The sequence below is a fragment of the Oreochromis niloticus genome, linkage group LG9, assembly GCF_001858045.2.
Source record: "Oreochromis niloticus isolate F11D_XX linkage group LG9, O_niloticus_UMD_NMBU, whole genome shotgun sequence".
NCBI lineage: Eukaryota > Metazoa > Chordata > Actinopteri > Cichliformes > Cichlidae > Oreochromis > Oreochromis niloticus.
The window spans coordinates 2,367,870-2,384,767 of record NC_031974.2 but is presented as its reverse complement, the minus strand read 5'-3'; the positions used below and the strand labels follow the sequence as shown (position 1 = coordinate 2,384,767).

General features: G+C 42.6%; 1 protein-coding gene across 1 annotated transcript; it reads right to left on the bottom strand.

Annotated features, from left to right (window-relative positions):
• Positions 1 to 5,946: 5,946 nt before the first annotated feature.
• LOC109199635 (zinc finger BED domain-containing protein 1) lies at positions 5,947 to 9,435 on the bottom strand. The gene is made up of 4 exons (XM_019354964.2): positions 8,407 to 9,435; positions 7,929 to 8,078; positions 7,364 to 7,626; positions 5,947 to 7,232 (listed from the first exon to the last, which is right to left on the bottom strand). Exons 1-4 carry the CDS (start codon positions 9,161 to 9,163, stop codon positions 6,441 to 6,443), a joined length of 1,962 nt encoding a protein of 653 aa, XP_019210509.1. The 5' UTR covers positions 9,164 to 9,435; the 3' UTR covers positions 5,947 to 6,440.
• Positions 9,436 to 16,898: the final 7,463 nt, after the last annotated feature.

Genomic DNA, 16,898 nt, shown 5'->3' with positions numbered 1-16,898 from the left:
ACAACCAAAGTTTGTATAATAATACACAGGATTGGCTGTAGACCATTGTTCATAATTCAGAACACTGTGTAAAAATAACAAAAAACAAAAAGTGAATGCATGTGTGAAAAGTGGTCTATAATGTAATGCTTCAAAGTGTGTTCATGCAAACATTGTCGGGTCTGCCGTGGTACAATGGGACTTCTGCTCATGAACCTGTGTGCACAGCGTCTGCAAATCGGCGCTGTACAAAGTAACTTCATCTTTACACAAAACTGTAAGCTGTCATCTGTGAAGCGTGAGCGGTGTTTGTTTTTACCATAGTTCATGGTGGAGAATGGCTGCTCTTCTGAGTTTTGCTCTCTGTAGCCGTATGAATGGCAAACTACAGTGATTAGCAGCGGCATAGGCACACATAAAATTTCTTCTGAAATTTTCGCTTTCTAGTTATTATTATTATTCTCCAGTTTCCGCCTGAAATTTGCAGCGAATCTCGCCCCGCAGTTTTGAGACAAGCTTCATATATGTTACCTCATTTGTGCGGCTGGATCAGGAATGGTGTGCTATGACTTTTGGTTTTTATAACTATTATAGTTTTTTAAATATTAATATTTTAGTGAAAATTTTCCCGCGCCTCTCTGCCTAACAGTTTTGACAATAGGATTACATATGTTAGATCATTTTGTGCGGCTGGAGCTGGACTAGTATGGTATACACTTTTGGTGTTCATGACTTTTATAGTTTTTGAAATATTTAGATTTTAGTGCAAATTTAGGCCAATTTCCATAGAAACAGACTTTATTTGTGGTGGCTTGGCTCTCTCTAGTGGTATACCGGGAGTAGTACGGCCGAAATCTGTATGCTTGTTTTTAAACTCAATATCCCATAATGCATAGCACGCCTCTGCCGAGTTCAACAATGGCGGACACCTCTTCGTTGTAAACGTCTTTTATTCGTGTTTCTAGGTCACAAAATGAACTTTTAAGATATTTTCAGGCGAGAATGTAGGTGTGTAAACTTCAAATATCTGCTCGTTTTGTCAAAACATCCCATATTATATCTGACGATGTTGCCGGCTAACTAGCTAGCGTGGCTAGCGCCGCTAGCTAGCGCCCCTCGATGTGGAAATAATAACTGAGTTGTTTGGTCTTGGCTAACGCGCAGCTACAACAGAGAGCAGCTATCTACCGGTGTGTGTCAGAAAAACATGCGGGAACGAGACATAGGAGGCGGCGAGGGGACCGCCGATCGACCGGTGGTAGATCGTGGATCAGGCAAACCTAAGGCAGGAGCGTGAGGTGAACTGAATTTCAGGTAAGAAGTTATGAATTGCACAGGAGTTTCTATAGAGCTGTGTGCGCGCTAAGTTACTGACGTTGAACTTTATTTTATTCATAACGGTTAGTCCGTAGAGTTGCCGTACAAACGGAATCGTCCCACATTCAGAGAAAATATTACGATTTATTCTGTCGTTATGAAGCCTCCCCTGTCATTCTCTGGCCTGTTGCAACTTCAATCGTGAAACTGATCAACGATCGGCTTTTCGCTCTTGTTTATCGCGCTAAACAACAGCAGCACGTTTAAGCTTGATCAGCTGTTGTTAGAATTCATTTGATTTTAATTTTGCGGCTGGTCCAAACCAGGAGATGTCCTTACTGAATCATCAGAGCTGAACTGGTGATGGAGAAACAGGTTTACCCTTTACAGGGCTCGCAAAATCGCTAGCCCGACGTCCCGGGGCTAGCGATTTTCCAATCGGGCTACCAAAATCCATCTCAGCCCTGCCCGTCGGGCTATCATGGGAGGGAAAGATATGTCAATGCTTTTGCATTCTTTCGCAAATGTAGCTGAGTAATTATGTCATCGGCATCGATGAGCCACTGTCAATATGTGACACATTGAAATCGCGTTTGAATTTGCGCTTGTTTTTTGCTTTCACTTTCACTTTGCGCTAACTGTGTGTAGAGAGCGACAGCACTAATTGGTAAGTCACAGATTAATTGCACACCAATTCCTCTGACATCGTCTTATCAATCGTTAGCTTACTATCAAACATGACAAGTGAAATCTCCTGCAGCAAGCTTAAACGTGATAGAGGCTGATTACGCAGAGAATTGCTGATCGTTATGTAAGTATGCATGTAAGAGCAGATGGATTTAAGCAGGTATTTTAGTTCTGCAGAGCCAAACAAGAGAGGTCAGGGTGAAGAAGGGGCAGCCAAAGAAAAGCCAACCACAAAACGGAAAAGTTATGACAAATCAGACTATGAGGGAAAAAGAAAGCGCAGCTTTATGGTTTCATGGACTAAAGAATTTATGTGGCTGGAATACGACGAGCTAAATAACCTCATGTTCTGCCGGGTGTGTTGTGAGTTTCCCTCGATTTCTGAGTCGACAAGCGCCTTTGTTACTGGGACCAGTCATTTTAAGAAAGACCCCATCAGAACCCATGACAAATGCAAGAAATGCATTATTGCCCAGTCTGCAATATCTTTCCCAGAACAAACACCAATTGCAAAAAGCATACTAAAAATAAACCAAGCATAACAAGAAGTCCTGAAAAATCTGTTTAGAACAGCCTACTATGTTGCAAAGAGTGAACTACCACTGGCAAAATTTAGCAGTCTTTGCAAACTTCAAAAAGCAAATGGCCTAGATCTTGGTTGCACTTGCCTCTTACCTGTGATTTCAGTGGAAATGTCAAAAATAAGGAGCTGACACAGACTGATTCCTGTTGTACAGTTCTTACAAGTTCATAGAAATTTGTTCAATTAGAACCAAATATTTGAGTTGATGATTGAAATTGTTGTTGTAATTTGTGTTTTAAATATTTTTAGATTGATGTTTTGTTTCCTTTACAATATTATACTTTAATGTATAATATTGTAAAGGAAACAAAACATCAATCAAAAAATTGTCCTCTTTTTTTTTTATTCGGGCTACTTAAATTTATTACCAAAAACTGAAGAGTGCCTCCCCGAAGGGCTACCAGGGATTTTGAAATTTTGCGAGCCCTGCTTTAGGTGACATGAATGAGTTGAAGGGAAGTTATGAACTGTTTCTCAGAGACAAATAAACACCCAGCTCCTGTTTTTGTGTAGCTGACAGCTGGTAACTGTGCAGGGGCGGATCTAGCAAAGCTTTTGCCAGGGGGCCAGGTAGGGCATTAACAGGGAAAGGGGGACACAAAGATATACTTTTCTTTCTTACTCTCGTATAAAATATTTAGCTTTTTATTAAATAGTTATCTGCATCTCACAACCAAAGTTTGTATAATAATACACAAGATTGGCTGTAGACCATTGTTAATCATTTACTGTGTAAAAATAACAAAAAACAAAAAGTAAATGCAAAAGTGCATAAATATTTATTTTACGTGTTTGATGTGTGTGGCGGGGCGTGGTCTGCAGTGCCGCTGCAGGGGAGGTGGACCCACGGGCGTAAAGTCTGTGCTCTTTCGGCTGTTTTTTGGGTGTGTGTCGGGCTGTCAGTTGAAAAGCTACAGCCGGCTGTGTGGGTACACCAAGCATGTGTGAAAAGTGGTCCATAACGTAATGCTTCAAAGAGTGTTCATGCAAACATTGTCGGGTCTGCCGTGGTACAATGGGACTTCTGCTCATGAACCTGTGTGCACAGCATCTGCAAATCGGGGCTGTGCAAAGTCACTTCATCTTTACCCAAAACTGTAAGCTGTCATCTGTGAGGCGTGAGCGGTGTTTGTTTTTACCATAGTTCACGGTGGAGAATGGCTGCTCTTCTGAGTTTTGCTCTCTGTAGCCGTATGAATGTCAAACTACACTGATTCGCAGCGGCATAGGCACACATAAAATTTCTTCTGAAATTTTCGCTTTCTAGTTATTATTATGTGTGCCTATGCCAAGAGGCACACATATTACTATTCCTCGGATTTATTATTATGTGTGCCTATGACAAGAGGCACACATATTACTATTCGTCGGATTTATTATTATTATTATTATTCTTCAGTTTCCGCCTGAAATTTTGCAGCGAAACTCACCCCGCAGTTTTGAGACAAGCTTCATATAGGTTACCTCATTTTGTGCGGCTGGATCAGGAATGGTGTGCTATGACTTTTGGTGTTTATAACTATTATAGTTTTTTAAATATTAATATTTTAGTGAAAATTTTCCCGCGCTTCTCTGCCAAACAGTTTTGAAAATAGGGTTACATATGTTAGATCATTTTGTGCGGCTGGAGCTGGACTAGTATGGTATACACTTTTGGTGTTTATGACTTTTATAGTTTTTGAAATATTTAGATTTTAGTGCAAATTTAGGCCAATTTCCATAGAAACAGACTTTATTTGTGGTGGGTTGGCTCTCTCTAGTGGTATACCGGGAGTAGTACGGCTGAAAATCTGTATGCTTGTTACAAAACTCCATATCCCATAATTCATAGCACCCCTCTGCCGAGTTAAACAATGGCGGACACCACTTCGTTTTATATGTCTTTTTTTCATGTTTCTAGGTCACAAAATACACTTTTAAGATATTTTCAGGCGAGAATGTAGGTGTGTAAACTTCAAATATCTGCTCGTTTTATCAAGACATCCCATATTAGCGACAATTCTCTTAAGTGTTGCTGATAGCCAGCTAGCTAGCTAGCGCCGCTAGCTTAGCTAGCTAGCGCCCCTTCGTGAAAAACCACCCAGGCTTGGCTGATAGTGAGGTGGCTAAAATTTGTTTAATCGCCTGATCGCTCGGCAAGGGTCTGTGTCTTAGCTGGACTTATTTTTCGTTTATATGGGCCGATGATGCTGGTCGATGTGGAAAAAATAACTGAGTTGTTTGGTGGTGGAGCTACAACAGAGGGCAGCTATCCACCGGTGTGTGACAGAAAGGACATGCCGCGAACGAGACATACAAGGCGGTGAGGCTACCGCCGATCGTCCGGTGTTTGCTAACGCGGAGGTCAATCGTGGATCAGGGAAAGCGAAGGCAGGAGCGTGAGGTGAACTGAATTTCAGGTAAGAAGTTATGACCTGCACTCTATTTGGGTCAGATATAAACCGAGTTTAGGTGTAGTTTATTTAGCAACAGTTCTCTTACGTGTTGCTGATAGCCGGCTGGCTAGCTAGCTAGCGCCGCTAGCTTAGCTAGCTAGCTCGGCTAGCGACCCTTCGTGAAAAACCACCCAGGCTTGGCTGATAGTGAGGTGGCTAAAATTTGTTTAATCGCCCGATCGCTCGGCAAGGGTCTGTGTCTTAGCTGGACTTATTTTTCGTTTATATGGGCCGATGATGCTGGTCGATGTGGAAAAAATAACTGAGTTGTTTGGCGGTGGAGCTACAACAGAGGGCAGCTATCCACCGGTGTGTGACAGAAAGGACATGCCGCGAACGAGACATACAAGGCGGTGAGGCTACCGCCGATCGTCCGGTGTTTGCTAACGCGGAGATCAATCGTGGATCAGGGAAAGCGAAGGCAGGAGCGTGAGGTGAACTGAATTTCAGGTAAGAAGTTATGACCTGCACTCTATTTGGGTCAGATATAAACCGAGTTTAGGTGTAGTTTATTTTCGTTGTGCTGACTTTTTCAATCACTTACAATAACTCGTACTGCGTGCTAGCTAGCACGACGGAGTTTGTATACAGCTGTGTGCGCGCTAAGTTACCGATGTTACCGATGTTGAACTTTATGACAGCCTCCCCTGTCATTCTCTCGCCTGTTGAAACTTCAGTCATGAAACTGATCAATGATCGGCTTTTCTCTCTTGTTTGTTTATCGCGCTAAACAACAGCAGCACGTTTAAGCTTGATCAGCTGTTGTTAGAATTCTTTTGATTTTAATTTCTAGTATCAGCTGATGTTTGCTGGAGCATGAAGATGAAATCAGGAGATGTCCTTAGTGAATCATCAGAGCTGAACTGGTGATGGAGAAACAGGTTTACCCTTAGGTGACATGTAGTGCTGGGCGATATGGAAAAAATATTTATCACGATATGAATCATTTTATATCATGATAACGATATATATCACGATATACCACAATGTTTCCAGTTATTCTCTGAAAAGTGTGAAAAATTTCATTCCTCACTTTTTTTCCTCAACTTTATTTTGAAGAGACATTTAACGGAACTGTCACAATTGAGAAACATACATTTTAATATAAATGTATCAAATGAAAACAGCTGTGGCCTTCACATTTTTTTTCCAAAACGTACATTTAAAATGAATTGTCAAAATAAACTTAAAGTGCACAACAGTTTCAAGTTTCTGAGAAGAAAACTCAGATTTGCACAAAAGTTCAGCTATAAAAAATTAACAAATTATTTCTTAACTTTCTGAAATCTGTAACCTTGTACTGCAAAGTTTGCAAACCAATATAAAGTGACAAAAGTAAGCATCACGGTTGAACAGAACTCTGTTTAAGGCATTAACCATAAATTAAAGTGCAAACAGAAAATGGCTACTTTGCAGAAGTAGATATGTTACTGTTGAATTTACAGGTTGAGTGCAAGGAAGACTAGTTGGTCAACTGTGTTTGGCTTAAGACATGACCTCTTACATGTGATGATGTTCCCACTCGCACTGAAAGCCCTTTCAGATGAAGAACTAGTAGCAGGAATGCACAAGTACTTTCTGGCCAGCCTGGCCAACAGTGGAAAGCTTGTCTCATGCTGCTTCCACCACTCCAGTGGGTCAGTCTCTGAGTCAGGTCCAGGTGTCTGAAGATACATAGAGAGCTCCAGTTCAATGGATGCTCTACTGGGTTGGGAGTGGGTGGTGGATTGACCTGCCTTTTTGAAGTAGCTACCTAAACTTTTCTTTTTCTTTGTGGGACGGGGAAGCTCTGGATCATCGTCAGCAGCTGGGGGTGAACTGGAGGCTGCTGCTGTTTGTGCACTTTCTGGTGCTATTGCTCCTACCATGTCCACCAGCTCTGCTGCAGCTCTCATCTTTATGAACTCCACCCTCTCTTCCTTGATGTAGGCTGTCTTAAACCGTGGGTCAAGAAGTGTTGCCATGTCTAGGAGGTTGTTGGTGGCATGGTCATCATACTTTTCATTGAGGTACTTGAGGATACCGTCTTTGACTGCTTTTGTGAGCTCTGTGTCTCCATCCTTCTGACTGAGGATTTCATTGTTGAAGAGGTGCAGAACTGGCTTCAGAAAAGATACGCTGACGTAACTCTCCCCTGACAAAGCGTCAGTAAACTCGAACAGTGGACCCAGTGCGTTGTTCAAGGACTCTAGCAATGCCACATCTTGCCAGCTTGGCACCAGATGCCTTGTCTAAGTCAAATAGCAAAAAAGAAAGGGGGAAAAAAAGGTTACTTTCATGAGGTGGTGAATCTAGGCTGCAAACATAATCAGAATCCAAAATGAAAAGAATCAATGTACAATGTCCAGTGGCTATGTCTCACCTTCTTGTCTGCAAGGAGAACCTGTGAAAGAGCTTTCTCCTGCTCCAGGAACCTCTCTATCATCATCTGCCGCGAGCCCCATCTTGTAGGGCTTTCAGTGATGAGCTGATGAAGAGGCAAGCCCAGCACTGCTTGCACCTTGGCCAATTCACGTTTTTTCTTCCATGACTTGGAGAAAGTACTCACCACCTTTTTACACACTCCAACTGCTCGTTCCACAGCCTGTTTTGTAGATACTGGTGTAAGAGCTTTTAGAGCATTCTCTGTTGAAATAAAACAAAAAAGTATGTTATAACATATTTTGACAGCAACTTTATTTTTTATCATAATGTATCACTTCAATTACTTATGAATTGATTTAATAATTAGATACTGTGAGCAGCTAGTATCACAATTCATTCTTTACTGTGACAGGCAAAAAAAATATATATATATAAATAAAACTTGTTCAATAATGTTTTGTACATGGGCTGATCTAATTTAGATTTACTAATATTTTTGTTGCTACTATACTAGTCTCAACACAATAATACACTAAGCCATTTTTAGATTGTTTTACACTAACCAATGGCTAGCTGTAGGCGGTGACCAAAGCATTGTAGCCGTTCCCACTGGTTCAGTTCCATTGCAGAGATGTTGTTAGTGGCGTTATCCGTGGTGACACAGACAAGGTGGCATTCTTGCAATCCCCATGACTCCAGTGTATCTCTCAGACCTAGACACATTAATTCTTAATTAGGAGTGACTCAGAATTACTACAGCCAGAACAGCATCTGAAAATATTTGTTTTACTAACATGCATATCATATATGTTGGTAAAACTAGTGTGTGTGTGTACATACATATATATACATACACACTCACACACACACACAGATATACATATACATACACACACACACACAATAAATATATATATATATATATATATATATATATATATATATATATATATATATATATATATTAGTACTACATGCACTTATATATGCACATAATGTACTTTATGCACGGTTAAATATGTAGCAATGGTGGACTCATACCTTGGGCTAACATGCCTCCAGTGTGGTCTTCTGGAAAGTACGCAGTCTGTAAACAGCGAGCGCAGAGGGTCCAGTCTTTGTTGATGAAATGGATGGTTACGCTCATGTAGGGCTGCGTATCTCTGCTCGTCCATAGGTCAGTAGTCAAGGCATAATGCATGACACTGCAAACATCCTTCTCTACTTTGGCCCGGCATGCGTCATATAAGCGTGGCAATTCAACTTTACTGAAGTGCTTACGACCGGGCATGACGTACCTCGGATCAAGGACTTTGACGAGGTCACGAAAGCTGTCCTTCTCAACTACGTAAACAGGGGCCATGCCCTTACAAATGTAACGCGAGATGGCTTCTGTGATTTGTTTATGGCGCTGGGACGTTTTCTCATACGGCGTCCCTTGTGCGAAAGACTGCTGTATCTTCGGCTGGCTATAGTTTTTCTTTTCTAAAATTGCTCCCGTCGTTCCACAGCTTGGTTTAGCTCGGATTTTCTGGATTCTTGAGTATTCTTTTTCGTGGGCCTTCTGTAGGTGATAGAAGAGATTTGTTGTGTTGCCATCGGGCGCGGGAATAGTTTTATAGCATAGCTTGCAAATGGGCGTCTTCTGCTCCGTGTCAGTGCTGTTGAACCCAAAATGTAACCAAATCACAGATGTACCCCCTCTTTTCGGTAAAAATGCTTCTTCTTGGGCTGGCTGTGTAGCTGTCTCTGCCTGTTGCATGTCCGGGCATGAAACTGCAACCTGTCGCGTGTCCATCGTTTAGAGTTTTGAGGATGTCGCAAATCCGGGTGCACGTAAAGCAGCACCATGTCGCAAAACCACAAGACGGAGTTTCTTTGTGGATATTTCTTCTCCGAAAAATATCATTTTTTATACTTCATTTTCTCTTGCATAAAGTTAGAGTATGAATAGTGACAAAACAACATTAATATATTTGCGCCCAGGCTATTTAATTTTATTTTTTATGTATAAATTTTTAAAATTACAAACGATAGAAACGATAGAAGACAAATGGCACGATAGACACTTTTCTATCGTCCACACGATATATATCGTCATATCGCACAGCACTAGTGACATGAATGAGTTGAAGGGAAGTTATGAACTGTTTCTGACAGACAAATATACACCAAGCTCCTTTTTTTGTGTAGCTGAGAGCTGGTAACTGTGCAGGGGCGGATCTAGCAAAGCTTTTGCCAGGGGGCCAGGTAGGGCATTAACAGAGAAAGGTGGACATAAAGATATACTTTTCTTTCTTACTCTCATATAAAATATTTAGCTTTTATTAAATAGTTATCTGAATCTTACAACCAAAGTTTGTATAATAATACACAAGATTGGCTGTAGACCATTGTTCATCATTCAGAACACTGTGTAAAAATAACAAAAAACAAAAAGTGAATGCAAAAGTGCATAAATATTTATTTTACGTGTTTGATGTGTGTGGCGGGGCGTGGTCTGCAGTGCCGCTGCAGGGGAGGTGGACCCACCTGAGCGGCACCTGCAATCACGCCTCTCAGGCGTAGTCTGTGCTCTCTCGGCTGTTTTTGGGTGTGTGTCGGGCTGTGAGTTGAAAAGCTACAGCCGGCTGTTTGGGTACACCAACCATGTGTGAAAAGTGGTCCATAACGTAATGCTTCAAAGCGTGTTCATGCAAACATTGTCGGATCTGCCGTGGTACAATGGGACTTCTGCTCATGAACCTGTGTGCACAGCGTCTGCAAATCGGCGCTGTACGAAGTAACTTCATCTTTACACAAAACTGTAAGCTGTTATCTGTGAAGCGTGAGCGGTGTTTGTTTTTACCATAGTTCATGGTGGAGAATGGGTGCTCTTCTGAGTTTTGCTCTCTGTAGCTATATGAATGGCAAACTACACTGAATAGCAGCGGCATAGGCACACATAAAATTTCTTCTGAAATTTTCCCTTTCTAGTTATTATTATTATTATTATTCTCCAGTTTCCGCCTGAAATTTTGCAGCGAATCTCGCCCCGCAGTTTTGAGACAAGCTTCATATATGTTACCTCATTTTGTGCGGCTGGATCTGGAATGGTGTGCTATGACTTTTGGTCTTTATGAATTTTATAGTTTTTTAAATATTAATATTTTAGTGAAAATTTTCCCGCGCTCCTCTGCCGAACAGTTTTGACTTTAGGGTTACATATGTTAGATCATTTTGTGCGGCTGGAGCTGGACTATTATGTCATGACTTTTGGTGTTCATGACTTTTATAGTTTTTTAAATATTAATATTTTAGTGCAAATTTAGGCCAATTCATCTTTTGGCGCCAAATAAACAGACTTCATTTGTGGTGTGTTGGCTCCATCTTTTGGTCCCATTGAAACAAATTTCAAACTTCATTTGTGGTGTGTTGGCTCTCTCTAGTGGTATGCCGGGAGTGGTACAGCCTGTCTACCCTTATTTGGATTACCGTAATGATGACAATTTCAACGGTGCGCACAGCGTCGCTGCTTTCAGGAGCCATTGGAATTTTTAAGGTTGCGCAAATCATTCAAAAGTTACGGTAATGCTTGGTGGAAAACTCAATATCCCACAATTCATAGCAGGCCTCTGCCGAGTCAAACAATGGCGGCCATCACTTAGTTTTTATTTCCTCTTAATACTGTTTCTAGGTCACAAAATAAACTTTTAAGATATTTTCAGGCGAGAATGTAGTTGTGTAAACTTCAAATATCTGCTCGTTTTGTCAAAACATCCCATATTAGCGACACTGTTCTGACGATGTCGTTTCTGCCTGAGGCTAGCTGGCTAGCTAGCTAGCGCGGCTTTGCTAACAAGCTACAGCCGGCCTGGATGACAGTGAGGGCGGCTTACTATGGTTTCACCCCCGGTCCTTCGCAGTGTCTCGTGGTCACAGCTGGACTTATTTTTCCTTCATATGGACCGATGATTTATTTATTTATTCATTTTAGTAACGGTATAAACAGTGAAAGGTGGTGGATTGGCCAGATGTAAACTTCAAATATCTGCTCGTGTTACCAAGACATCCCATATTAGCTCTGATGTTTTCGGTGCCTGCAAAGAGCTAGACAGGTAGCTAGCTAACCCGAGCTGGCTGTCTTTTTGACTCAGGGTCATAGCTGGACTTATTTTTCGTTTTTATGAGCCGATGAGGGGTTTTTTTTAGTAACGGTACAAACAGTGAAAGGCGGTGGATTGTCCAGATGCTGGTCGATGTGGAAAAAATAACTGAGTTGTTTGGTAGTCGCTGACGCGGAGCTACAACCGAGGGCAGCTATCCACCGGTGTGTGTCAGAAAGAACATGCGGGGAACGAGGCGGCGAGGCGACCGCCGATCGACCGGTGGTAGATCGTGGATCAGGGAAACCGAAGGCAGGAGAAGCAGGCGGCTGCCGGTCGGAGCGTGAGGTGAACTGAATTTCAGGTAAGAAGTTATGACCTGCACTCTATTTGGGTCAGATATAAACCGAGTTTATCTGACTACGTCGGTCCTGCCTGACAGCTAGCCGGCTACCTAGCTAGCTGCCGCACTTGGCTGCAAATGGATAGCGAGGGGACTCTCTCTCTCTCCTTTCACCTCCCCGGTCTCTCGCAAATGCTCGCATAGAATCGGAGTTACAGCTGGATGTGGAAAAAATAACTGAGTTGTTTGGTGGTGGAGCTACAACAGAGGGCAGCTACCCACCGGTGTGTGACAGAAAGGACATGCCGCCAACGAGACATATGAGGCCGGGCAGGCGATTGCTAACGCGGTGGTCAATCATGGATCAGGGAAAGCGAAGGCAGGAGCGTGAGGTGAACTGAATTTCAGGTAAGAAGTTATGAACTGCACTCTATTTGGGTCAGATATAAACAGAGTTTAGGTGTAGTTTATTTAGCAGCAGTTCTCTTATGTGTTGCTGATAGCCGGCTAGCTAGCTAGCGCCGCTAGCATAGTTAGCTCGCGCCGCTAGCAACCCTTCGTGAAAAAGCACCCAGTCTTGGCTTATATTGAAGCGGGTGAAACTCGTGTCAGCACCCGGTCGCTCTCTATTTGGGTCAGATATAAACCGAGTTTAGGTGTAGTTTATTTAGCAGCAGTTCTCTTATGTGTTGCTGATAGCCGGCTAGCTAGCTAGCGCCGCTAGCATAGTTAGCTCGCGCCGCTAGCAACCCTTCGTGAAAAAGCACCCAGGCTTGGCTTATATTGAGGCGGGTGAAACTCGTGTCAGCACCCGGTCGCTCTCTATTTGGGTCAGATATAAACCGAGTTTAGGTGTAATTTATTTTCGTTGACCTTTTACAATCGTAATGCCACGGGAGTTTATATACAGCTGTGTGCGCACTAAGTTACTGACGTTGGACTTTATTTTATTCATTAGGGTTAGTTCATAGAGTTGCCGTGCCGTACAAACGGAATCGTCCCACATTCAGAGAAAACATTATGATTTATTCTGTCGTTACGAAGCCTCCCCTGTCATTCTCTCGCGTGTTGAAACGTCAATCATGAAACTGATCAATGATCGGCTGTTCGCTCTTATTTATCGCGCTAAACAACAGCAGCACGTTTAAGCTTGATCAGCTGTTGTTAGAATTCTTTTGATTTTAATTTCTAGTATCAGCTGATGTTTGCTGGAGCATGAAGATGAAATCAGGAGATGTCCTTACTGAATCATCAGAGCTGAACAGGTGATGGAGAAACAGGTTTACACTTTAGGTGACATGAATGAGTTGAAGGGAAGTTATGAGTTGTTTCTGAGAGACAAAGACCAAGCTCCTTTTTGTGTAGCTGACAGCTGGTAACTGTGCAGGGGCGGATCTAGCAAAGCTTTTTGGGGGGGGGGGGAGCTAGGGCATTAACAGAGAAAGGTGGACACAAAGATATACTTTCTTTCTTACTCTCATATAAAATATTTAGCTTTTATTAAATAGTTATCTGAATCTCACAACCAAAGTTTGTATAATAATACACAGGATTGGCTGTAGACCATTGTTCATAATTCAGAACACTGTGTAAAACTAACAAAAAACAAAAAGTGAATGCATGTGTGAAAAGTGGTCTATAATGTAATGCTTCAAAGTGTGTTCATGCAAACATTGTCGGGTCTGCCGTGGTACAATGGGACTTCTGCTCATGAACCTGTGTGCACAGCGTCTGCAAATCGGCGCTGTACAAAGTAACTTCATCTTTACCCAAAACTGTAAGCTGTCATCTGTGAAGCGTGAGCGGTGTTTGTTTTTACCATAGTTCATGGTGGAGAATGGCTGCTCTTCTGAGTTTTGCTCTCTGTAGCCGTATGAATGGCAAACTACAGTGATTAGCAGCGGCATAGGCACACATAAAATTTCTTCTGAAATTTTCGCTTTCTAGTTATTATTCTTCAGTTTCCGCCTGAAATTTTGCAGCGAAACTCGCCCCGCAGTTTTGAGACAAGCTTCATATATGTTACCTCATTTTGTGCGGCTGGATCAGGAATGGTGTGCTATGACTTTTGGTGTTTATAACTATTATAGTTTTTTAAATATTAATATTTTAGTGAAAATTTTCCCGCGCTTCTCTGCCAAACAGTTTTGAAAATAGGGTTACATATGTTAGATCATTTTGTGCGGCTGCAGCTGGACTAGTATGGTATACACTTTTGGTGTTTATGACTTTTATAGTTTTTGAAATATTTAGATTTTAGTGCAAATTTAGGCCAATTTCCATAGAAACAGACTTTATTTGTGGTGGGTTGGCTCTCTCTAGTGGTATACCGGGAGTAGGACGGCTGAAAATCTGTATGCTTGTTACAAAACTCCATATCCCATAATTCATAGCACCCCTCTGCCGAGTTAAACAATGGCGGACACCACTTCGTTTTATATGTCTTTTATTCGTGTTTCTAGGTCACAAAATACACTTTTAAGATATTTTCAGGCGAGAATGTAGGTGTGTAAACTTCAAATATCTGCTCGTTTTATCAAGACATCCCATATTAGCGACAATTCTCTTAAGTGTTGCTGATAGCCGGCTAGCTAGCTAGCGCCGCTAGCTTAGCTAGCTAGCGCCCCTTCGTGAAAAACCACCCAGGCATGGCTGATAGTGAGGTGGCTAAAATTTGTTTAATCGCCTGATCGCTCGGCAAGGGTCTGTGTCTTAGCTGGACTTATTTTTCGTTTATATGGGCCGATGATGCTGGTCGATGTGGAAAAAATAACTGAGTTGTTTGGTGGTGGAGCTACAACAGAGGGCAGCTATCCACCGGTGTGTGACAGAAAGGACATGCCGCGAACGAGACATACAAGGCGGTGAGGCTACCGCTGATCGTCCGGTGTTTGCTAACGCGGAGGTCAATCGTGGATCAGGGAAAGCGAAGGCAGGAGCGTGAGGTGAACTGAATTTCAGGTAAGAAGTTATGACCTGCACTCTATTTGGGTCAGATATAAACCGAGTTTAGGTGTAGTTTATTTTCGTTGTGCTGACTTTTTCAATCACTTACAATAACTCGTACTGCGTGCTAGCTAGCACTACGGAGTTTGTATACAGCTGTGTGCGCGCTAAGTTACCGATGTTACCGATGTTGAACTTTATGACAGCCTCCCCTGTCATTCTCTCGCCTGTTGAAACTTCAGTCATGAAACTGATCAATGATCGGCTTTTCTCTCTTGTTTGTTTATCGCGCTAAACAACAGCAGCACGTTTAAGCTTGATCAGCTATTGTTAGAATTCTTTTGATTTTAATTTCTAGTATCAGCTGATGTTTGCTGGAGCATGAAGATGAAATCAGGAGATGTCCTTACTGAATCATCAGAGCTGAACTGGTGATGGAGAAACAGGTTTACCCTTAGGTGACATGAATGAGTTGAAGGGAAGTTATGAACTGTTTCTGACAGACAAATATACACCAAGCTCCTTTTTTCTGTGTAGCTGACAGCTGGTAACTGTGCAGGGGCGGATCTAGCAAAGCTTTTGCCAGGGGGCCAGGTAGGGCATTAACAGAGAAAGGTGGACATAAAGATATACTTTTCTTTCTTACTCTCATATAAAATATTTAGCTTTTATTAAATAGTTATCTGAATCTTACAACCAAAGTTTGTATAATAATACACAAGATTGGCTGTAGACCATTGTTCATCATTCAGAACACTGTGTAAAAATAACAAAAAACAAAAAGTGAATGCAAAAGTGCATAAATATTTATTTTACGTGTTTGATGTGTGTGGCGGGGCGTGGTCTGCAGTGCCGCTGCAGGGGAGGTGGACCCACCTGAGCGGCACCTGCAATCACGCCTCTCGGGCGTAGTCTGTGCTCTCTTGGCTGTTTTTGGGTGTGTGTCGGGCTGTGAGTTGAAAAGCTACAGCCGGCTGTTTGGGTACACCAACCATGTGTGAAAAGTGGTCCATAACGTAATGCTTCAAAGCGTGTTCATGCAAACATTGTCGGATCTGCCGTGGTACAATGGGACTTCTGCTCATGAACCTGTGTGCACAGTGTCTGCAAATCGGCGCTGTACGAAGTAACTTCATCTTTACACAAAACTGTAAGCTGTTATCTGTGAAGCGTGAGCGGTGTTTGTTTTTACCATAGTTCATGGTGGAGAATGGGTGCTCTTCTGAGTTTTGCTCTCTGTAGCTATATGAATGGCAAACTACACTGAATAGCAGCGGCATAGGCACACATAAAATTTCTTCTGAAATTTTCGCTTTCTAGTTATTATTATTATTATTATTATTATTCATTCACATTATTTGTCCTGGGGTTTATTTGTTTATGTTTGTTCTCATTCATCTGTCAGCAAGTGTTAATAAGCACCCGAAGACCTTAACGTGGTGTAAAACGGGTGCTGATATAACAGCTTTGAGATGCATTTGTAGATTTTATTACGTGGTTTTATGTGCTAGCTTAAAGTTAAGTGCAAAGATCAGTGTAGTTAGACACTAAAGCTGTCACGCCAGAATGTCTTACTAAGGAGGATGGTTTTTTAGATACAACGGGGGAGCGAGCGAGTCGGATACCAAGGGCACAAAGATAAAGCAAGTGTGAGGGCCTTTAGTGGCCTGTCTGAATAAGCCAAGAGGAAAGGACGTATTTAGGAGAGCCCGTGGGCGTGAAAAAACGGGGAGGTGCGCTGTCGGGAGCGAGCGGGTGTGTGGTACCTATCGCGCGCGTGGCTTTACAGCGAGAGACACCAGGAAAGCCCCGCGGTCAGAGCGAACCCGAGCGAAGAGTTACCGGGAGGTTGGTGGGGCAACTGACGGGGTCGCCGTGAGTTTGTGCGGAGCTTCCCTCCGTGAGCGGAATCCGACTCCGGTTGCAGCGGACTTCTGGGCGCGGCGCTGGGGTGTAGTGACGACGGAGTTAGCGTGAGCAGGGGAGCTAAGTAAGAGCTAAGGCTAGCTGCCCTTCCCTTTTAACTCACCTCCGTTTTCCATCGCTATAGGCAGAGTTTGACTGTAGAAAACGGATAGAAAGTGAGGCAGCACGGCCGACTGCCTGGCAAAGGGCTAGCGTGTTTCCGGGAGGGGAGTTGGATGGCTTCGCTTCGCTTC